The sequence below is a fragment of the Protomyctophum bolini genome (assembly GCF_963924005.1).
Source record: "Protomyctophum bolini genome assembly, chromosome: 14".
Taxonomy (NCBI): domain Eukaryota; kingdom Metazoa; phylum Chordata; class Actinopteri; order Myctophiformes; family Myctophidae; genus Protomyctophum; species Protomyctophum bolini.
In genome coordinates, this window is record NC_137875.1 from 34,096,365 (window position 1) to 34,120,186 (window position 23,822).

A 23,822-nucleotide genomic window follows, 5' to 3' on the forward strand; every position below is an offset into this window, starting at 1 on the left:
CACAGTGTATGCCTTAAAAGTTTTGCCTATATATATATGTATACATTTCACAACAGCATCTGAGAAAACATTCTTATTTGAAAGTATTGTTCCATCGCCCTAAACACATCTCCATCAACTGTGCATTCAATGATCCTTTCCAATAAGCATCCACAGAAATCACATTATGGATGTATTCTGTATATTTACATGTCAGTCCAGTATTTATGGGTTGTTTTTGTTTTGTTTTTACAAAGTATTTTAAAATACACATCAGTCTATTCATAGGTGAGTAAATGAAAAACATGACTTTGAATGGTAGCAGCTATATCAGCGTTGTTTAAACAATGTCAGCAAAGCATTTGAGCACAATTTTAACACCATAGTCTGTACTTACTGTACTCTGCAACCTAGTATGTCTCAGACATTAGTACAGTTGGGAAACTCCCTCGTAATCACTCTCTCCATATTTCTTCCAAGTCCTCCTGGGGATAATACAAACACATAATGCGATAAACGAAACAATGTCAACTCCTTTGAATTAGCATAATCATCACTTTCAGGTGGTAAACCTCCTATCTCCATTTTTTTCATAAATCGATGCTATTAATCACCCTTTACACCTGTCTGCGGGTTTGAATAATGAAAATAATTAACAGGAGCATGTGTCGAAATGTCCTAACTAATTGGATCCATAGGAACACATTTTTCCCCCTCTTTTTTAATTTCCTGAAAAATACCAGACATACAAGGTTTCCACCCCGACAGTGACAATATATTACACACAGAAAACCAGTGAATTCCTGTGGACTATGTCTGCCGCCCGCACAGCTGAAATCCTAAGTGTTAATTCATCCATTTGTACTTCTGCAACCAAACGGACCCTCGCGGATCCATTTGGTTACGCTCGTACACTCTCACAGTCACAGTTAAGTGAGCTCTGAAGATTTCCACTGTGCAGTGTGCACGGCCCGGCCACAGCGCCGCTGCCCTTTGTGAATATACAAGTTTTGAAGGCAACCCAAAGCGGTTTATTTGTTTCAGATCAGCAAGGTCGGGATTAGGGTGAGCAAGGCTGGGAAATGAAGAATGGCCAAAGTGCTGAGTGACCAGAAAAAAAGGTCGGGGGGCCACAAGTCTATGTCAGGCACACCGCAATGCTACTTTTTGTCAAGCACAGTCCACCTGCAGGCAGTGGTGAAAGTACATTTACTTAAGTACTGTACTTGGAATTGTCATTTGGAAGCGAGTTGAAAGAAACTAGCTGTTGTGCACTCTGCAGTCTTCGTGTGTGTGTGTGTGTGTGTGTGTGTGTGTGTGTGTGTGTGTACTGTAATTTTGAGGTAATTGTACTTGAGTATTTCCAACTTCAAATACTTTTACTTCTACTCCACTACATCTCGGATCATTATTGTGCTTTTACTCCACTACAATTATTTGAAACCATTAGTTACAAATTACTTTGTAGATTTGTATTATTATTACAAAACATAAATTGACCACTTCAGCCCTATACACATTTCAGCCATTTGAAAATAGCAGATCTACAGAGGTGCTATTTTCAAAATAAATTACATTTTGTACATTTGAAAACGTGCAAAATGGCATCTTCTGCATAATGAGTACTTTCTACTTTTCGTATTTTTAAGTACATTTTTATGCCAATACTTTTTGTACTTTTAATAAATTCCAGTCTTTGTAACAGTAACAGACTATTTCTGCATGGCAATATTGATACTTTTACTGCACCACTGCATGCAGGGCCTTAAACATCACCTCTAGAACTATGGTTCTCAACATATGGGCCAGGGACCAAGTGGTGGGCCGCGAGGGTATTGCAAGCGGGCGCCCAAATAATTGGCAAAACACTAAAAGTGTAATGATAATATTGTATTAATATAAGTATAAAAAACATATTTTTCTTTTAATCCTTGAAAATAGTGACTTTTCATTGTGATACATAGGAACTTGTTAATCTAAATATATATTGTAGTTCTGTCATATATTCGAGATTCATTGGGTATTTCAAACCTTTTTTTATTTTAATCTATCTTAATCGATTATGGCATATGCTACAGCTCATATTATATTGAGTTATATTACAGAAGAAAACTAGATAAAATGCCCCTCGGGGCACAGGTCTCCACTGGGGCAGGTCAGGTTGTGGCCTCCTGGTGGCGCTATAATAGGCTAATGTTAAAAGGGCAATTGGATGATTTGAAGCATTTTGTTCCAAAATATGTTTAGAATAAATCCACCTGTTGGTGGCGCTATAACAGGCCAATGTGAAAAGGGTGGGATATATTCCTCAACCTAGTAGGAAAGTCTGTGAAAGATTTAACGTAAATTGCACGCTGCGTTCATGATTTGAGGCTTTTTGTTCAAAACGGGCCAAACCTGCAAACTTTGAAAGCCAATGTTAGGATGGAATATGAAATATCGGACAGATCCGTCTTGAACACATGACTTTAGAGATAGTGTGTAACGATTTGCGGGATTTGTGGACAGAATCTGGAGGAGTAATATATAAAAAAAATCTTTTTCAAAAGTCGGCCTCCTGGTGGCGCTATAACAGGCCGTTCTGGAAAATCTGGGGCAGAGGTTAATCGTTGGCATCTAGGGAGTGTGTGTGCAAAATTTGGCATCAACCGGGTTAACGGTGCCGGAGATTAGCTGGTGGAAGGACACACGGACGGAGTGCAAAACATACTTTCTCCGTGGAGACAATTAACTTTTCCACAATATTCATCTGTTGTTGTTGTTGATGGATGTCAGCTCCATTGATCCAAGCCAGAACCACAATCAATTGATTGATCATTAAAATACAAATTCTTGGATCACACACCGGCTGCTGTAATAACTGGTTTGATGGGTGGACCGCGAACATCACTGGCAGTCTGGCATAAGTGTGAGAGGGAGGTTTAAAATAAACTATTTAAAAAAGTTAGTCAAATGAATTAAATGAAAATGCCGCACATAATTGCACATTCATTAAAACACTGAGCTCTGTCTGGGGAATGGGGAGTCTGGGAGATAGCTGGGGTATTGCTTTGAGTCTAATATAATGATCATTATAACAATTATGAAAGAAAATATTAAAAAAATATGGAAAAAGGTTATATTCGTCGACTGGACAATAAAAATACGTTGGAATTTTTGATGTGGCATCATTAAAATTAATGTTGACATGGTGGTGCCATGATGGCACATTGACTAACTAGAAAAACAACTGGCACTCCATTTAAAAAAGGTTGCACATCCCTGCTCTAGAAGACATCACTGCACACACGTACACAAACAAAAACCCTCGACTTTTCCGCCTGAAACTTTTGTGAGATGCCATTGCAATAATGCGAGTCACGAGTACAGCAGCTCTGTATTCTAAACACCAAAAAATAATTGCATTGATAACCAGGGGAAATGTAGAAACCTTGCTGTCCCCACCTGCTTGAATTTAGATGTCACATCATTTCAACCACAACATAACGGAAATAATTCTATTATAATGTATAACCAACCTCATTAGCCTTCTGACACAGGAGAAAATGCAGATAAAACAGTAAGGTGTAAACCAAATGCCACACAACCACCGTGTTTATGGCAGTGTAAAATTAATGAGCATGTTTCCCCTCCCGTATCACAGCCCAACAGTGTGACAGGCCTCCTTTACAGCCATGCATTAACATATGACTCATATCAAGACTGCCCTGATTTGAAATAAACTCATTTACAGCTTGCAGTATAGACATTTTGAGTATGCATGGAATATACATACATACATTTTCCTTTGGAAAATGTTATATATTCCCTGCTAGCCTCGCAATATTCATGGAAAATGATTCCCTTATATGTTTTAAATGTATTCTTGGATGCACACTTTTTCTTCAAAACCTGGTGTAGCCAATTAGCATACTACAAGCATGAGCTACTGTATATTGTATTTTGGTGCTATTATTAGCTTGCTGTGTAACAGCCGCGCATGTAGGACTACAGTAGACTACATTACGGTTGCTATTATGCAAGATATAAGAAGATAAAGATACAAACCAAAATAAATAACAAATACAGCTGAGACCATATAAGCCCCTTTGTTCGATATGTGGACCCCTCTGATAAACAGGGGAATTAAGATAACAAGCTACTGTGTTTCAAAACAAGGCAGCCCTCGCTCTCCCCTGTGGCACCTTCCCCTGGCCGAGGCCTCACGACACCACATGTAAAGTTGCCTCCAATTGGTAAACTTGTAGGTCTCAAAATAGCTGCACTAAACAAGCTCCTTGCAGACTCTAAATCCCAGTGTAGGATTTAACTGTGTAAAGATAACGTACCTCTGCTCCGGGCCTCCAGTTCTTTTTCCATGAGGTCTTTCGGGGAGGGGAATTCACTGAGTTTCAGCTTGGACATGTTATCGTTCGGCCCCACCGAGCCCATCATCTCCGGTTCCTTCTCGTGGCTGTCCTCAGCCTGAACGTGGATCCAAGGGATTTTCCTAACACCAAGCAGAGTGCTAAATGCAACATCACAGATTGTAAGATTTACACAAGTTTCCCCCCGAGCGAGGGGTCTACTCTATACTTGGCCTTCTCCTTTTTTTCAGTCAGTTGCATTCATTCAGTTGTGAGCTTGTAGATCTGCTATTTTCAATGGATGCTTGCCCCCGAATAGGGACACTATAGGGTTTGTGTAAAAAAGAAAAGCTAATTTAATACCGTAATATCACTTACTCCTAGTAACAGAGGTCTCCCTGTTTCTCTAGCTCTTCAGTTAAAAGAAAATGCATTTTCAGGTCAGGAACTTAGGATACCAATTTTAACCAATAAGGAGATCGATCTCATACAGGATACAGAATAAACAAGTGATGACAAGAAGAAATGAGCAGACAAAATTGGAACACTGGATATAAAATTGAAGCGGAAAAATGGGAACTATCTCCCGATTGAATGAAATTGGAAACCCACCTGAAAATATATATTTTCTAAAATAGTAAAGAGCTGGACGAGAGACGAGGAGAGCCCTGTTTCTTAACAAACACTCTCTATAGCAACGATCACTATCAAAAGATAGAGCTTTAACCTTTTCACAATAATTGTTTCATTTTAACCCCCAAACATATCACTTATACTACCTTTTAACCTAAGCAAATACTATACCCTTTGCTTGATCTCAGAGTGAACATACCTTTTGAATTTGTAGATGAAGAATGCAGCCAAACCAACAAACACCACAGAAAGGAGCATCAGCATGGCTGAGCCACTGTGGATGGGGTTGGAAGCCACCAGTGGCGCTACAGAATCACAGAGACAAGCATTCCTCATGAGCTACACTGCAGTCCCATGCCTGTTTTAACAGTATGATACACGTATGGCTGACACAACATGCACTGATTAGTTATTCTATTAACAACGTTGCAATTCTTCAACACTTGGGAGATGTGATTCATTCCTTCATTCATTCTCCACATTATGTAGCTCTTGCATTTTGATCAAACTCAATATTGTACAGTATATGTATCAGAATATATTCACACCCATGAAAAGGAATAGTTTTTCCACCTTTGTAGTCGGGGGGGGGGGGGGGGGGGGATATTTAAAAAAGAAATCTGAGAATAAATTCCTAACCAAATCAATACCTTTCTTCACCAATGTGTTTGTAAAGGTGTCTAGTAACACATCTCACAAAGATTGAAATGAAGTTTCCCTAGGGGAATCTGTGACAGCTGCTGAAAGTTGGGGTAACATTAATAACCTATATATGCAGGCAACATTTACACATTTTCATTCTGCTTTAAGTAGCATGTGAGGGGTCAAACTAGGGGTTTTTCATGACTCCGAATGATTCCATTGCAAGCATTTGTTTTGCACAAAAAAACGGCCATAGCCACATTTCCAGGTCATAACATTTGTGGTTTACGGCTATTCCTTGCTAAGGAATGTATTCCCAGATAATTGGACATTTTTATGATAAAATTCCCTCACTATTGTTACTTTAAAAAGGCATTTGAAACAGGTGTGTTAAATAAACCATTAAGAAACAAAGAAAAGGCTCTGCACTGTCTCAAGCTTATACAACCAGGACTTCATTAAAAAGACATGTTCCTCGGTAATCCTTTGTGGATTGTGATGTCTGATTAATAAGATCCTGGGGGAGGGTGTACTCATGAAACATCTTAAGGCTAAAACTAGCCACTAAGTGTCCGATTTAGGAGTAAATCTTTAAAATAATCGCCATGTCATTCCTGTCAATTGCCCCTTTTGTAAGCTTGAAACAGTGTGTAGAATGCTCTTCTTTATTCCTTAAAATATAATTACACTTGAAAAGTTTGATAATGTGGATATGATTATCATAGTTCATCATTCATTATTTCACTCCTCTAGAACAGTCAAATGAGTTCAGAAAATGGGATCAGATTATATATGAAGTATTTTGTAAGTGTTCTCCTACATGACACTATAACCTCTTAAAAACCTGTTCACAAAGCAGCTGAGATCAAATAAGGACAGAGGAGAAAGATTCACACACCAAATGACAAAACATAAAATCAGCCTATGCTCACATGTCTGTAGAGACTATTGCGCCTATGTGACCAAATCATGGAAGAGAACTGATTAGAAATATTCACCGGGTTGATTAAAATCACAATAATCCCTTCCAAAATGTTCTATATTGAAAATACAAGGTGGGACACCGCAGTTTGAATCCAGAGTGTTGCATATATGGAATCTACACTATGACAATTTACGCCTCCCTCCGGCCGTGAAACAATTGCTTGGTTAATAATCCAAGCATGAAAAATAATAGTAATAATAATAATTGCGACCGTAGGTTATTAGTGCCCGGCAGCCGGCGAGAACTAGAGTTCTCGACAACAACTCTCTAGATCTCCATGTACTCTATGGAGCTGACCTGTTCTGACATTCCATATGTTGATCTGACCTAATTAAACCCTGTACACTCACGACATGCTCCTTATATGGCCAGTACAGAATTAATTCCATGTTGATCTGCCGTCAACAAGGCGGAAGCCTCGTTTACGCGACCTCGCTTCTCACCCTCGGGCGTCTTACTGGTAATAACTAGAAATGCCACGCTCTGGTTGGCCAGTACTTGCGCACGCTCTGCTCGCACAAGTAATAATACTAATTCCATCTAATGAATGAATTAGTTACACCAAAACTGTATTGTGGTGAAGTATTGTTGGTCTTACTGGTGAAGTAAGTTTATTACGATTGCCAAGTCTGTCACTTCCACACAGCTTGTACGGTACAATGATGCATTGCACAATATAATGCACGTTCATAGATAGAGAGCGAAAGGGAGAGAGAGAGAGGGGATAGAGAGAAGAGAACACCAACAAACTAAACATGACAACATACCCCACGCAGCTATGACATGTGCACCTGGCCATCTGCCAGGAAGCAGACCAGAGAGAGAGAGACACACACACACACAGACACACGCACACAGAGGCCGTGCATCTATGTCACTCACACATGCACAGTGATTCTCAACCTGTGGACAGGGACCCAGTGGTGGGCCATGAGGATAGTGCAATTGGGCCCCCGAACAATTGCCGAAACGCTAATCAACCTTGAAACACCAGTTCCACTGATCCAAGCCTGTTTGTATGCAGCTCCTGCAACTGTTACAGTATGTTCATGAGGTCCCAAATGGCATCACAGCACATTTAATCCATGCAGAGTTTAGGAAAACAACACGCAAAACACATTGATATCTTATAGGGAAATACTGTTAGATGTTTCATGCAAACAATATTGTTCCCATACCCTAGAGGGACGGGCCCATCTGCTGTTTATATCTCAAACCCCAGAGGGACTGTGCTGGAATGGCTAGTTTGTTGTCTACGTTCCACAATCTAATATAAATGAAGCGGAATAACTCCCATGTAGCCAAGTATATCCTGGAGGAAAGATTACAGTCAGGCGCTTTGCTAACACTAACGGCCAAATGCATATCAATTTGGGGGTCCTTGACATGAAAATGTTTGAGGACCACTGCTGTAGACTATAGTTGTCCATCATCTCTACCATGCAGTGGACCACTGTGGAAATAAATGAATGACTCTTCTGTGTATATTATCATCGGATCTCTTTTTAACCTCCTGCAATGTTGGCTGAGAAAGCAATTAAATAAATCAAATCAAATGGACAAGCTACTTGGAAGCTGTAGTGAGCTCAGGCTACCAGTTACTCTACATTAACTAAAGCTTCACTTCACTGGAGTGCAGTGAATATAAATGCTCCAAGCTGAGCTACAGCAAGCAACATGGCAAAAGCAGTTTACTAGTTAACTTTGTTTCTAAGACAGACAGTTCTATCTCAGAGATTCATACAGTACCTGTGTGTGTGTGTGTGTGTGTGTGTGTGTGTGTGTGTGTGTGTGTGTGTGTGTGTGTGTGTGTGTGTAACAAATTGATGTAGTGCATACAAAAATTTGTATATTGCTCGCCACGACCGGATTGTTGACCTAGTGTCTGATGCAGTTCAAAGTATGTGCCATCTAGTTCTAGGAGGTGGGCTGTGTCTTTGATTTGTACATGGACCAGGCATTCCAAGATAAACATTCTAAGTATAATCCATTACTTGGAAGTATAACAATCCTGGGGTATCGCTGTAGATTGTGTGTGTGTGTGTGTGTGTGTGTGTGTGTGTGTGCGTGCGCACAAATTGGCACCTGTGTTTGGGTATGCTAAATCTAGACAACTCAGAACTCAATAACTCAACTCAAACCACAGTAGCAAATAGATTAGAATAAAGATAACTGTGTGCACGTGTACGCTCGTGTGTGTGTGTGTGTGTGTGTGTGTGTGTGTGTGAGATAGAAAGAGAGAGACATCAATTCTACTCAAGTACAGTATCTCTCAATTGGAAGCAAGTTTCTCCCACTGCCTATCAATGTTTCCTCCTCTAGAAGCTTTTCTAAATTCAGGTCAGAAATGTTCTTATACCGTTCACAAGATGTATTCCCCTGCAGCAGACAAGTCACAGACATCAGCCCAAGGTTTATTTTAAGGTCGTCTTTATAATGCATTATAGCGCATTTATAATGCATTATGAAGACGACCTTAATATAAAGTGTTACCATAGATTTGGCTGACTTTGGCTGGATTTACAGATACAATGTGTAATGAATTATTCTTACACCTAAAATCTATGTCTATGTCCTGTATTTGTTGTTAGGCTACTGCCAGAGTTGTGTAAAATTATTTGCCTCTTCGCTTGGCTAGTTCACACTAGTGAATTATGAAGATGACCTTAATATAAAGTGTTACCATAGATTTGGCTGACTTTAGCTGTATTTACAGATAAATTGTGTAATGAATTATTCTTACACCTAAAATCTATGTCCTGTATTTGTTGTTACTGCCAATTGCCAAATTGCCGATTTGCCTCTTCGCTTGGCTAGTTCACACTTGTAAAAGAGACTTTAGTCTCAATGTGTTTTTTTTATACACAATAAATTAAGGATTGAACAGATCTTTTGCCAGTTAGGACTAACACATACGTTTACGTTTAGCCTTAATGTCTTTGAATACGGCTCCAGGAAAGTACAACATTTAAGCTATACCATGATATTACGACAACCGGAATCCCAGACAATATGCAGCCTCTCCCTAGCATGTTAATAAGCACACGCCTGTTATGCCTAGTCAGGCCTTTTTAAGTGCTGAGGTGCATTATTCAATATGTTGCTCCTCACCAACCATGTTTCATGCCTTTACAAGGAGGCCTCTACACGCTATGACCTTTCCAGATCCTTCTAAAGGCAGCCAGACCTTTGTATGCAGACACAAATGAAGACGGATCAGTCAGAGGATGAAAAGGGTAAAGCCATGCTGGCTTGATCGACACGTTTTTGCGATATGTTAATATCACACTGACCCTGACCATTTTCCTTGGTGCATACCAAATGCCTACTTTGTCAATCATCTTATCGATCGAATTAGACACCTTTTATGCCTTGCTTAGGCGTACCAGTTATAAAGCCGGGGGAAGATATTCAAATGTTGAGGCATACAATATGATTAAAATCAGCACTAGGTAATGCGCTTATCTATCTCATGCATTATTATTTCACTGTACAGTATGTGCAGACGGGAACATCAGATCATAACGGATGCCTGTGTTATCTTATGCACCTCGAACAAGATAAAGCTAAAAAAAAAAGCTGAACTAAATGAATCCATAAATCTCATGTAAGACTTTGTTGGTAGCTATTTGATACAAGATTGATAATGGAGCAGCCAAAGTCATCCAAGAGAGAATAGTGAGTAATACGGAGACTTACCCAAAGTTTGCTGTGTGATATACACGATAATGCGAATGTCAGCTTTCAAATCAAACTGGATCAAGCCTTGGTTCAGCGCATTGACAAAGATATCAGATATCTGTCGGAAAGAAAGTAACATGTCACATTAAGTCAAACAATAACAGCACTAGCTTTGTCAAATCAATGTTCTGAAGCAAACTTCCAGCACACAGATCATGCATTCTTTAAAGATGGAGTGCCACGATCTTTTTCCACCCTAAAACATGATCATCAGGTATTATTGTAATATAAGGAGGTAGAACCTTTTCCAAAAAGTGTACAGTATTTGTTAAAATCATGCTTTTATGTGGACACGCCCACCAGTTCATTAAGTATGCCTGGTTTGCCTGGTGATGGGTGGTGATCCACCTGAACTGAAGCCGCACCCACAACTGTAGTTGTATGATAAAGGGTGAGGGGAGGGGCTGATAGTGTGATGTCACTATATTACTGTTTATTTCATTGGCCCGTTTGACTGTCCAGGAAGAAACCCTAAATACAAAGTTAATACACCATTGCACATAAAAACGACTCCAGGGTGTCTCATGAAGTAGCTGTCACCTCATAAAAAAATACAAAAATTGTGGCACTCCATCTTTAAGTACCACAGTTGTGTGACTCTTACCCTCTCCAGATCCTCCTCGCTCCTCTTCTCGTGTTCAGACGAGTGTGTGTCGGGCAAAATGAAGAGCTCTGCGACGGTAGGGAGACCAGGGTACAGTGACACCAGCAGCTGCTCCTCTGGGAAGCCGGACACCTGCAACGACACATTACGAGCCTGTATAAACCAAGTGTGGGCCATTAATAGGCTATTCATGAGCAGATGAATCTCAAACACATTTGTCCCAAATAGCATTGCGTAAGGAATCATTTTAGGGGCAGGTGCATGAAATGATAGCAACAGCATGGAAAGGCAGGTTTATTACAATACCGCTTGGGGTAAAATAATTAATAATACCAGTAAGACGCCCTGAGGGCGAGAAGCGAGTAAGTGCACGCATCCTGGGGTGATGGCAGACTGCTGGGCGAGCGCTGGCGCTTTGGCATGGGGGGTCAGATCAACATATGGAATGAATTCTGTACTGGCCATATATGGAGCGTGTCTTGATTGTACAGGGTTTGATGAGGTCAGATCAATATATGGAATGTCAGAACAGGTCAGCTCCATATATGGAGATCTAAGGGTGGCAGCGGGGGCAGTGTCTTGAGTGTATAGGGTTTGATGAGGGCCCAGGTAGGGCTGGCCTTAATTTTCGGGCCTGTTGAGAACTCTAGTTTTCGCCGGCTGCACTAATAACTTTGGGGCGGGCCGGTCTAGAGTTTGAATGGACAGGTATCAGTCAAAAGGGAGACATCGAAGAGGAAGGACAGGTGGGGAGGGATCAACATATGTCAGCACAGGTCAGCTCCATATATAGCTCAGATGTAGAGTTGCTGGCCGGCTAAGCAGAACTAGGTAATGAGTCAGTCTTCTCCATGTATGGATATCCAGGTTTTGATGAGGTCAGTGTTGTGATCTTCATATATGGAGATGGCCATACTGTATATGGAGCGTGTCATGAAGCGTGACGGACTGTCGGCCATATATGGTGGCGTGACGGATCGACAGGTTTTGCAGGTTTTCATGGTAATCCGCGACCTACAGTCGCAATTACCATCATTTTATGTTCTCTAGTCGCATAGATTAATCAAATACAAAAATGTATCAACAGATGAATAGATGAATAATAAGTTGCAGCCCCATTATTCATTAGGGCAGATTGACAATGTCTTCTTTTGCATTTAAACACCACAGAACATCGTGGTACACAGCAGCGTAGATTTTGCTGACTAAAACAAGACTGCCTTTTTTCACTGACGAAACTACATTAAAATGTAAAATGATGACTAAATATATTGAGATAATTTTGTCAACAAATAAACTAGTTGAGAAGAGATTCAGTCGGACTAAAAGACAAGTAATTTTATGTTTGGTTGCACTCCAGCATGCAACCAAGGGTAAAATCAGGTATTACGACCTGCTAAAATACATTTTGTCGACGATAATCTCATGATATTTAATCGACTAAAACTTAATCGACTAAAACTAGACTCAAACATTTAAGTTTACTAAAATATGCCAGAAACAGGGGGAAAAAAAAATTCAAAAGACTACAACTAAAAAAGAAAAAAAAAACTAAATTGCTGTCAAACTCAACGCTGGAAAATGTATTGTGCTCACACGCATGAGAGAACCACGGTATGAAATAGTAATAGACAAGAGGGGAGCCTGACACAGTGCTGACTGTCAGAGCAGTCCCAGTGCGAGGTCTACCGACCATACCTGTGACAGAGCTGTTCGCACCACACGTCCAACGTCATCCCTCCACTCTGGAATGTCTGGGTTATGCTCGTCGAGGGCTGGCGAAAATGACAGCAGCAGCGACCTGAAGAATTCTGGGGAGAAGATACAAGTGACGCCCCCTTAAAAATGTCTCTTGTGTCTCTTACATACAGCACGTGCACGCATGCGGACGCGAGTCTGTGTGCGTGTATATATATATATAGCTTATGATTAATATGTAGATTAAAGGGTTTCCTCTGTGTATGATAATGTATACAGACTTGAAAATTAATTGCCCCTCAAGATAATCATGTTCACATACCATGATGTATTTGCTCATTAGATAAGTCCACAGTTGACATTAGCGTGGCAGCGTTTGCAACAGAGGACCAAGAGGTACTGTATCGTACATTCCCCCGAGATCATATTTGATCTACATTAATTTTGCATGCATGGTACCAATTAACCCATTTTTGGCGGGAACCCCTTTTGGTGTTTTAAACATTGTTATAATTTAGCTATTGAAAAATAGCAGATCTACAAGCTCATAGCGCGCCACCGAGTGGCGCGCTACGAGCTTGTAGGTATGCTATTTTTGAAAAATCGTGAAATTATTTATTTCAGAAAACTGGAGGATTTAGACGATTTTTTTTTTTAATTTCGAGGTCAGGCCAAAATGCGTTAAAGGCCCTTTGAAAAGCTGATTTCCCCACTCACCTTTAATGCTTATGACTTTAGTATCCTGTATTATGGTGCTTCCAGAAGCAACTTGGACGGTGACCTTGTTTGTTCCCTCCTTTAGAAACTTGTAAGAGATGCTTCCCTCCAAGGTTATGACGGGCTGGTTTTCAAAAGAGAGAAACTTTTATAGAGTAGCACGGAGACGCCTGTAAATGGAGTGCACCAGGAGTGGCCATGGAAATGTTGTATAATGGAAGGTGTTATTGTGGCACAAGCACATGTAATCACGAACACAGGGAAACTGTGGGCGACATTTTCTATTGAAAACTACAGGCGATCAATCAACATTTTGTTCCAGTCCGAAAAACCGAAAGGGCACAATGGGGAGAGAAATGCAAAGGAGTTGCAGCAAAGCAAAAGTTTGTGTAGGAACATAGAGTAGGAGGAGGGGGTGGAAGCATATCGCACCTCGGAGCTGTTTTCAAACCACCAGAAAAAGGTCAGCGTTCTGGAGTGACCGGGCCAAACCACGGCAGTGAGATTAGCTTCCTTCCCCCTGGTGACTACAATAGGAGCGGAGAGATACACACGATCCACCGGACCTAAGGCAAGAAAGGCCGCGCACGCACACACACACACACACACACACACACACACACACACACACACACACACACACACACACAACAGGGAAGAATCAAATTAACCACAAAAAGACACACAGGTCGCCCCAAGAGACAGATATGCGCCTCACAAGGTCTTTCAGCTGCCTTCTGCATAATACTGTGGTTTGGCATTTTTACAGAACCCAATGACAGCATGGCAGCAGTTCAAAAGCAATAATGCCGTGATCGAAGAGGACAGACTTAATTCTTTCCAAAGGAGACGACGTTCACTATCTTTGATTTTCCAAGATTCTTTTTGTGTCGCTTACATTATGACTTTTGAATTACGAGTTCCTCAAGATCCCAGAAAATGCAATTGTGTGACACCACAGCATCGGCAATCGGCCAGAGGTGATTGAGATACATTTTTATGCGCAGTAATATTCTTGTATCTATATTAAACATCTACACCTACTTGGAAATGTATGTTATATACAGGTGAGAGCATGGTTGCCCATAAAGGAGAGGCATTTCCATCTACATGCACAGTATGAGGATTCAGGAATGAGTAATGAGGCTTCTCGTTCACATACTGGTGATATGTAGAAACATTGAGCTGCTGTCAGATCCCTGGCTGTTTTCAGCCAGAGCCGTCACTCTGTAAATCCCTGTGGTTCTGTAGACATGTTGGATTCCGTGATCCGCCCTGCTCAGATTAGAGTATGTGATCTTGATGCCGTCTCCAAAGTCTAGTTGGATATTGGTCCTCGTCGAGTCTCCCTGCGGACAGGGAGAGAACGCATGGCATCTGTCAGGACGGCTTAAGCTGGGACACTGATCTTGGACCAAGTGGGAGGAAGAGCAATCTGCTCAAGAAAAAGTGCACATAGGAGAGATAAAGGAGTATAAATGGCCCGGCCACACCAAGTGCGATAACTACAATAATACTTTTGTGAACAGAAGAGTTACAGTTTAAACAGCATAAAAATTATGTATAGTTAAAGTTATCATGCATGGTGTGGACGGCCCTTGAGCCGACATCACTCAGCAAGCACTTAAAAGGAGGGGAAAACTAAAAGGAACTTCATAGAGAGACGAGAAGGGAGAATTTAATGCAGGGCTAGAGGGAGGAAAAAGGCAATAAAGGCTGTGAGTCACGTAACCGCGCCTTTTGTCCCTGCTTCAAATTCTGGGGACATCTTGTCATCTGCTACAGTATGCCACTAGAACAAGTCACGCGTGAACAGGAACACATATCACCTTTATGAAACAATATTAACAATAATGTCCACAATGAAGCCACATTGTTAGCATGACTCACATCATCCAGATAGATCAGGAATGTGGCATTGCTCCCAACCATGGCACTGAGCTCTCCGTGCCCCGTTGACAGGCGTAGGCCTCGGGGCGGTCTGGGGCGACAGGCCTGTCTCCTGGGGGAGTACACGTTCTTCCCTCCCTCTTTGCAGTTGTTGGACAACACCTTCCTGTACCTACACCACCCCAAAACCAGCAAAATCACTCTGGATTAAGAGCGTCTGCTAAATGCCTAAATTGTAAATGAAAATAATTTTACCTCAGGACCCTGCTGTGCCTGACTCTCTGGTAACTGGAACAACATTGTTTTACAGTAAAGGAGTGTACAAAATGTGCACACTCCTTTACTTAAAGACTCTTCAAATGGAACCAAATGGCTATATGGTCCATTTGGTTCCATTTAATGGAACCAAATGGACCATACAGCCAGTTGGTTCCATTTGAAGAGTCTTTGGAGTTAAATGACCACTGAGGATTTTACTGTGTGCAGTTGATTTGGGTTCCACTTACCCGGTGCTGTTGAGGAAGCTTTGGCTGGCGCTGCAGCTTTTAGCAGCTGCATTTGGGTTAAACCAAAAAGCAGCGGCGCACTTTGTATCCGCCTGGCGCTCGTACCCATAATCACTGCCGATACAAGGGAGCGCATAAAATTATATCACAGGTGCTTGGGAAGTTGGAATCTCAATGTCAGCAGTTTTTTGTAGTCGGGGAAAAATGGTTCACAGACCCAAACCTATGACCATGTTTTTATGACAGTGACACATACATGCAAGACGCAGTTGTGTGACAAGCAGGATCAAACTACATTTGAGACAACTGGATGAAAAGGCATTTAAAATGAATTTACCACATCATTAAGTATTCGTTGAACTCTAACACGAAAATTAGCATTATGGAAATATATAATCAAAATATAATTAAGTGAATGCATGCACATTATCAACACAGTAAGCATAATGGCTATGAAATGAGACATTCCTTGGTACGAAGGCCATGGGAAGGTGCCATTACCATTCAAAATCATAAGATCTGCAGAGGCACGGCTCTGAAGAATATATCCGCGAGTAGTCCTGGGTTAGCATACAGCGGTTGCCTGGTCTGCGCTTCATATAGATCTGCTTCTCACCCATAACACATGGCTCGCCCTTGCAAGTAACACAGCAAGACAGGAGGATATAAAGAGAGACAGACATAAAGTAACAAAAGGAAGACCGAAAGAATAAGTTACTGTGCACACCCAAGCATGGATGATAACAATAAATCAATAGGGCTCAACATGTCTGCTACCTTGTTGTGTAAGTGCCATGTCTGGTAATCTCCATCCATGCATCTCCTACTGAAGATGCCTTTGTAGTCTATCTTGATGAGCTGCCACTCTGACCGATGGCTGAAGTGTCCAAAGAAACTGGGGGAGAGATCCGACAAAATGGGAGATTTATGAAACAATGTAGGGATGTGGTGCATTAAAGAAACTGTGAGAAACGGTGTAAGGGCAGGCCCCGTGACTCAGAATGTGTTGTGTTGTTTACAGAAGCATTTAGCCTGACGGGGAGTTTGAGCTCATCTCGTTCATATGGGACCAAACAGAGCCAGAAAAGGAAACAAACATTTGTTTTGTTAAGGAACAATTCACCTCGCTTCTCTGGCTTTATATGGCTGTGTTTAGCTATATACTCCTCCTGGACCGTGTGCTCCTTCTGATCTGTACTCACGTGATGATGTGGTTCTCTGTCTCCGGCTCCATTAAAACCCCGTCCACATACAAAGGGGCCAGGGAGAAGCTGTGGCGGTCCCATTTCTTACCCTCATCTAGACTGATCCTGTATCACATCAACAGACAAATTACCGTCAATGCCCAGGAAATAACATGGAGGGCTTCATTAGTTAGTTAAAGACCAGAGCAGTGTGTTACATGACTTAATATGACTTGAGTAAAAGTAGAAAAGTATTGGCATTATATACTTAAAGTACAAAATGTAAAACTACTCATTATGCAGAATGTGACATGAACCGTATAAATAATCATTTGAAAATAGCAGTATCTACAACGCACCGCAAAGCCACTAATAATCAAAAACTACAAAGTTACTATGAACAAACAAAAAAAGTGTACTTAAAGGTTGTATTCAGTGATTTCACATATTTCAAATATCACTTATTTTTTTGTTTTGCTGTGATAATACTCCCTACTATAGAGTGTGCTGACCATATAAGGAGTTCCTCCCAGTTCCCAGTTAAACCCTGGGGTAAAAAACCCCCATAAGTTTCATTTTTGGCTAGGTGGCCCAGCCTTCATCCAATCAGGATAGAGAGGGGCCTTCCACCAATCATGATCGAGCGGGGGAGGGCTTTGGTGTGCGTGCTGTTGGCCTGTTGCGTGTCCCCCCCACTGTAGTGCGTGCAGGTGCACATCTTGTTCTCGGGGCAGACCGGGGGGGGTTCCAAATCACCCAAATCACTGAATGCTCCTTTAAATGCAGTACTTGAGTAAATGTACTTAGTTACTTTCCACCACTGACACAATATAACTAACACACAACTTTGGTGATATTTGTTCTCCTGCTCTTACTCAGAAATGTAGATCCTGTGGTCTGGTAGGACCACTACTGGTTGACAAGTGGTACTGCCTAAAGAGTGAGTAGCAGGCGTGCGCTATTGGATCAGTGGTTAAAATGTCAGTGCTTACTTGGCCGACCCCGGTTCAAATCCCCATTAGGAAATGCAATGACAGAGTTCAGCATTAAGTTAAGTTAAAGGACAACTTTGTTTTAACGATTTTATCTATTTTGACAGTGGGACGGGGGCATTCGAACATTTTTACAAAATGTACTGCGATTTCTTTATTGTTACTTACTATAGTCCTACTAGACACCTGGACATTACAGGAGGAGGTGACAAACTGACATAATAGCCTACAACACTCAGTATGGCATCCCCCTAATATCCCCCTTCACATTCAGTAGATCCTGAACGAATGCCCTGCCCCCCTGTCAAAAAGAGCTAAAGTCACTAAAACGAAAGAAAGCAGCAAATGAAATAAAAATAATACTCATTTAACAACCTAAAACAAAAAAACAAACAAAAAAAGTTGTCCTTTAAGTTAAACAATACATTCTTGAAAAGTGAATTACCTTAATCAGACACTTTTCATCACGAAACATTATTTACACAGGAAAATCCTGAGTGGCAATTTAACCACTAGAGTGTAAAAATCTTAAACGCTTTTGATAGTGATGTATTGTGAAACTTTCCGAGTCTCTTCCAAAAGCACTCTCCAACCATCTCCAACCATCTCCACTCATTTGCATAAAACACCCCACTCAAAAACACAAATGCCAGAACAATCCAGGAACCGACGCATTTTTCCGCTGAAAGTGATTCAGTTTTGATGTGGCGAGAGAGGCCGCTGTGCCGGTACTCATGGAAACGTATTCCATCAGCATTTCAAAAAGCACCATAAAGAGGGAATGTATGCAGAAACAGCTCGCAAAACTAGCAAATGGGAGAGAAATATATTGTCTCCAGGCAATTTGCAAACTACAAGTTCACTGCGATGTTTTGCACACCTAATTACGGTATCAGCTACGGGGATGCTGCTGTGTACGTACCATAGGTGTCGTAGAGGTGCTGTTGCATGTAAGACGGCCAACAAAGCACCTCCGTTGTCAAGAAACCAAATGTTGTGCTCCTCCTCGAAAATCTGCACACACAAACACCCGGAAACATCAGACACATTTGCTGCACAGCGCACATTCAATATGAATGCACATCTGCTGTTAAATGTTAATGAAGTTATGATGCCAAGACTCACCTGTCTCCAGCTATTCCCTGCGTCAGATGTTATAAACATCCCAAGGTTGGTGGAAGACAGCTCTCTTCCAACATTTCCTGGGTACAAAAATAACAACTTGTGTATCTTGTATATATATCTTTTTTTTGGTGCATTAGCACCTGCAAAAAGCTATAATACGCCTACACTACAGTACTGTATGCACAAATTGTCATTACCTGAACGTGTGCTTCTCCTGTTTAGAGGATATTATGTTCCCAATCATGTCACTCAAAATGTACTACATGTGTAGAGGTCAAATTAACTTTGCAACTTAGGTGATTGTTTCAGTGTTTGCATCACTGCTATTATATATTATTATATTATTATATTGCCTGAGTGACCATGAAAGGTTCTGGAGATGCAAAGCTGTTTATCAAAGTCTCAAATTGATGTGCTTCATCACTGTCACTCATTAGTTCTCTTAATTAGTATTATCTATACAAAAAAAGTCTGTCATTGTTCTCTCAGTACCTGTGGCCACAATGATCCCTGGCACAGAGTTTTTGCTGGAGATGCGTCCAGATGTGTAGGGGTTCTCTGACATCTCCAGATGTAGATGTAGTGAACAAAATGGCTGTCAACAACACAATAGATTACAATCAAGCACAAGTTGAATCAGACCGATCTTAACAAATGCAATTATAATTGGCTCTGCCTTCAAACTCATTTCCCGTTTGAGCGAAAAACTGCCAACAATTTCAGAGACCATTTAGAAATCAAAGATGCTTTCCTCCCTCATCTCCTCTGCTAAGCAAAATGAAAACGGCTGAGAGGACAAGGAGGGCATTTGAACCGTTTCATTCTAAAGCAAACAAGGCATGTAATTAAAATTCCCTGAAGATGAATTGATAAATCTGGCTAAATTGATTCAAATCATTGTGACTCATCTCTCGGTATCAAGTACCTTGGAAAACATCAATGAGTAGCTTTGAAACTGCCAAAAGCCGCTTGACAAAACGTTGTAGCCTAATATTAGCAGAGCCACGTCAATTACTGCACATATTTCTCTATACTAGCAGTTCCTTAAAGAACACACTGGATCAAGTACACAGCCTGCACACAGTATCCGACGTGTAACAACATAGGCTGTTTACTGGAATTATGCATAATCTAACATTCATTATGCAGGTGCCTTCAGTAATACGGATAATAAATTGAAATCGCAGGGGTTAATGGATTGCCTGATCCCTTGAAACTAAACGTGACAACACTCCAGGCCACACACGAACGTACCAACTTTCAAATAACACTGGTACAGCCTCGGGCGTTTCCTCAGCCGTTAATGAAAGTACAGAGGCAAATTAATGCCAGCAGCACCTGGCCTTGTGCAAATGCGTTTCTCAATCAAGGAATCTCCAAAGCACGGCCGATGGGACTGAATTATTTGATGAATGATGTGTGTCAGAAGCTTCATTTCCCATGTACGAGAGCATTCATTCCAGCCCAATGACTCGTGCTCACCAGAACGCAGTGAAGGCTATTTCCGGCCACATCAGTTGTGGGAGCTGGCAACAGGGCCCAGGTCTGTCCCTTGTTGTACGTGATGAATGTCTTGATTTGATGATCCACCAGTTTGTTGGCTAGATACATGCCATTTATCCCTTCAATCTGGAAATGGGCGATAATAGAGCAGAACTGAAATGTAAAACTTCAAGTGTTATAGAGTATGTGCATTGTGATGGACCATTACAGGCCAACCGGCTATAATGAAAGTAGTGTTTTAGTCAGACGTCAAGTGTGCTTTGTGCTGTAATGGAGTTGATTTAATTCAGTAAAAAAAAAAGTGAGTGAAATTATTTTTCAGTGTAGGGCACCTTATAAAAGTCCACCAGTAGGTTTCCTGCTGGTCCTCTGCTGGTTCTCAGATTCTCCAGCGAGAGCGTAAAGTAAACCCCAGGAGAGTCTGAGATATAAAGACTGTACGTGTTGTTCTGATTCCACTCCTGTACCGCCGCTAATACCTGCTTCTCATCAGTACTGATAATATGCATGTCCTGTTAGTGTGTACAAACACAGAGAGAGACACCACAGGAAACAAAGAGAGACAGAAGAGAGCAAAGTACTGTATGAATAGCAACAACAGTGGCATTTACATATAACATAACAAAGCAGTGGTTTCACAAAGTGGGGCATGGGGACCTCCCAGAGGTCATTGAGGAGGTTCCAGGGAGTCCCCAGCCAAATGCAGAACAGTTTAAACACATTTCATTTTTCCGGCTATTCAGAAACACCCAAAATACAAGCTTTGTGACACATTGTGAGCTTGAAAATATGCTATTTTGAAGGCCTAACCTCGATTAGTCAAATAGTCGGCTAATCGATCAAGGGAGTCTTATTAGAATTCGACTACCAATCTCTATGAATCCTGCAAAGTTTTTCCTACTCTAGTTGCCTATAGTTGACTACCAGTCGATTCGACTACTGTAAATTCTTAGTTGTCCTAAACTATTCCAGTCCTGACAAATCTTCTGTTATTGGTTCTTTGAACTCCCTCGTACAAAATCTTTTCAAATCGGCATCCGTGGCCAAATACATCAATTTGGGGTCTTTGTTTGAGAACCACTGGCCTACACACTGACAAAAAGGTTAATTTTTACATTCTCATTCTTAGGAAACAAAGTCTTACTACAGTATGCACACCTGATGGGCTTAGAGACGAGTGCGTAGGCACTAGGCAGGGATCAAACCTAGAGAATAAAATGACTTGCACGCCATGTGCACTTGCACAATAGGGACAATTTTATTTAAGCAACGTTTCCGTCAAATAGACCTTCTTCAGGCAGTCTATTTGACCGAAACGTTGCTTAAATTAAATTGTGCAAGTGCAGAGGGTGTGCGTGTCATTTTATTTTATTCGCTACATTCTTATTCTTGCATTTGGTTTGAACTGTATTATACTGTAATAGCAGTCTATATTTGAACTCGGCACTTACCTTGGGCAGACAATATTTAGGCAATTTCATCCCTTTGAATGATTCTCTCATGTAGGACACATAGTAGGTGGTTCGTCCCGCCGTCGTCACCTAAGTAATGAAGTCAGAGAAGCTTCATTTGAGCTCAAGGAAGATACTGTACAAAGCCATAGTGCTGTAGTGTAGTGTTATATTTCTAGTCACAGTTTAAGGAATTGGGAAAAAGTCCTCAAATAGATATATTTCAGTAGCTTGGACCCATGCTGGAGAGGCAAGTTGTATACATACATGCTGAACTATGTCAGCTGTCAAATAGAATAACAAAGTAAACCTTTAAAATTACTAGAACTGCACTCTGTCGAGTGCATACTTGCTTGTTGCACACTAGTAGGCCATTTATGGCCTACTAGTGCGCAAGTACTTTCTTGTGCCTGATACGGCAGTGGTGCCAGATTACATGCATGTATAGATGAGCATTACCTTTTAATCCTCCCAACACTAAAACATATCGTCATTACGTCACCATCGAAAACCAATTACACTCATTGGGCATTGGGTCCTTTAATCCACATCTTTATTACGTCATCATTGAGAGCTAGTTATACATATACTATGTATATGTAATTTGTAAATTGATTAGCGGTATACTGTGGTTACTTTGCGCTGTACTCCCGTCCCGCCAATTTTGATGCGTATGCACCGTCCCAGCAAATTGTGCCTGATACGGCAGTGGTGCCAGATTACATACATCTGTATAACTAGCTCTCAATGATGACGTAATAAAGATGTGTATTAAACTTTAATATGCAGTTATAACATATCGTCATTACGTCACCATCGAAAACCAATTACACTCTGGCATTGGGTCCTTTAATAATTAAAGGACCCAATGCCAGAGTGTAATTGGTTTTCGATGGTGACGTAATGACGATATGTTTTAGTGTTGGGAGGATTAAAGGTAATGCTCCTATGTATACATGTATGTAATCTGGCACCACTGCCGTATCAGGCACAATTTGCTGGGACGGTGCATACGCATCAAAATTGGCAGGACGGCTGGGACGGTGCATACGAGTCCCGGGCGAAACTAGTACTTGCGCGCTCTGCTTGCGCAAGTAACTAGAACTGCACTCTGTCGAGTGCCTACTTGCTTGTTGCACACAAGTAGGCCATAAAGTACTGTAGACCGCTACAAACTTTCAAATCTCAGCCTCTCTGTGAAGGAACGTTTGCAATATTGAATTATTAGGTTTAGCTTTTTGCTATGTACCTTGCTTTTGGAGGAGAAAAAGTTGTATTTTGAAGTATGGTAATGATTACTTATGCCTGTTATGGCAGTGGTGTCAGATTACATACATGTATACATAGAGGCATTACCTTTAGTCCACCAGACACTGAAACATGTCATCGTTACGTCACGATCGATGTATGTCCGGGGCCAGCATATGACGTCATATCATATGCATTCTAAGGGACATTGGTACATATCTTCATCACGTCATGGGACATACAGTATGCTTCGTAGCATGACGAAAAACATACCTGCACGTGCCAGCATATGGTTCCATTCTGTGAAGCATCATATGCTGGCCCCGGACATACGCATCGTAGCACCTGACTGATTGGTAACATTACTTGCACGCTCTGCTTGCGCAAGTAAATATGTAAAGCTGGTTAAAGGAATTTCTATTGTTCTAAATGTAATAGTCTAGAGATACTTCAAGGAGCACTACAGAAAGAAGAACAAGTTACAGTACAAGGAAAACTTAAAAAAAAATAAAAAAATAAAAGAAAAACTATCACTATCATCCACCCAAAGGTAAAAGACACTGTAGACTGTTGTCTTT

General features: G+C 41.1%; 1 protein-coding gene across 1 annotated transcript in view; it reads right to left on the reverse strand.

The window, feature by feature from the left end:
- Positions 1 to 330: 330 nt before the first annotated feature.
- LOC308328216 (VPS10 domain-containing receptor SorCS3-like) overlaps positions 331 to 23,822 on the reverse strand; it is a 56,267-nt gene continuing 32,775 nt past the window's right edge. Inside the window, exons 8-27 of the mRNA XM_080781962.1 lie at positions 21,997 to 22,086; positions 20,878 to 21,057; positions 20,525 to 20,671; positions 19,535 to 19,637; positions 19,043 to 19,119; positions 18,840 to 18,931; positions 16,944 to 17,051; positions 16,519 to 16,636; positions 16,243 to 16,376; positions 15,742 to 15,855; positions 15,236 to 15,407; positions 14,508 to 14,694; positions 13,778 to 13,911; positions 13,346 to 13,469; positions 12,629 to 12,741; positions 10,931 to 11,062; positions 10,285 to 10,384; positions 5,158 to 5,263; positions 4,308 to 4,468; positions 331 to 464 (exon numbers count right to left, since the gene is read on the reverse strand). Coding sequence (XP_080638088.1) covers positions 400 to 464; positions 4,308 to 4,468; positions 5,158 to 5,263; positions 10,285 to 10,384; positions 10,931 to 11,062; positions 12,629 to 12,741; positions 13,346 to 13,469; positions 13,778 to 13,911; positions 14,508 to 14,694; positions 15,236 to 15,407; positions 15,742 to 15,855; positions 16,243 to 16,376; positions 16,519 to 16,636; positions 16,944 to 17,051; positions 18,840 to 18,931; positions 19,043 to 19,119; positions 19,535 to 19,637; positions 20,525 to 20,671; positions 20,878 to 21,057; positions 21,997 to 22,086 — 2,457 coding nt within the window. The 3' untranslated portion in view covers positions 331 to 399. The remainder of the gene's footprint in view (positions 465 to 4,307; positions 4,469 to 5,157; positions 5,264 to 10,284; positions 10,385 to 10,930; positions 11,063 to 12,628; positions 12,742 to 13,345; positions 13,470 to 13,777; positions 13,912 to 14,507; positions 14,695 to 15,235; positions 15,408 to 15,741; positions 15,856 to 16,242; positions 16,377 to 16,518; positions 16,637 to 16,943; positions 17,052 to 18,839; positions 18,932 to 19,042; positions 19,120 to 19,534; positions 19,638 to 20,524; positions 20,672 to 20,877; positions 21,058 to 21,996; positions 22,087 to 23,822) is intronic.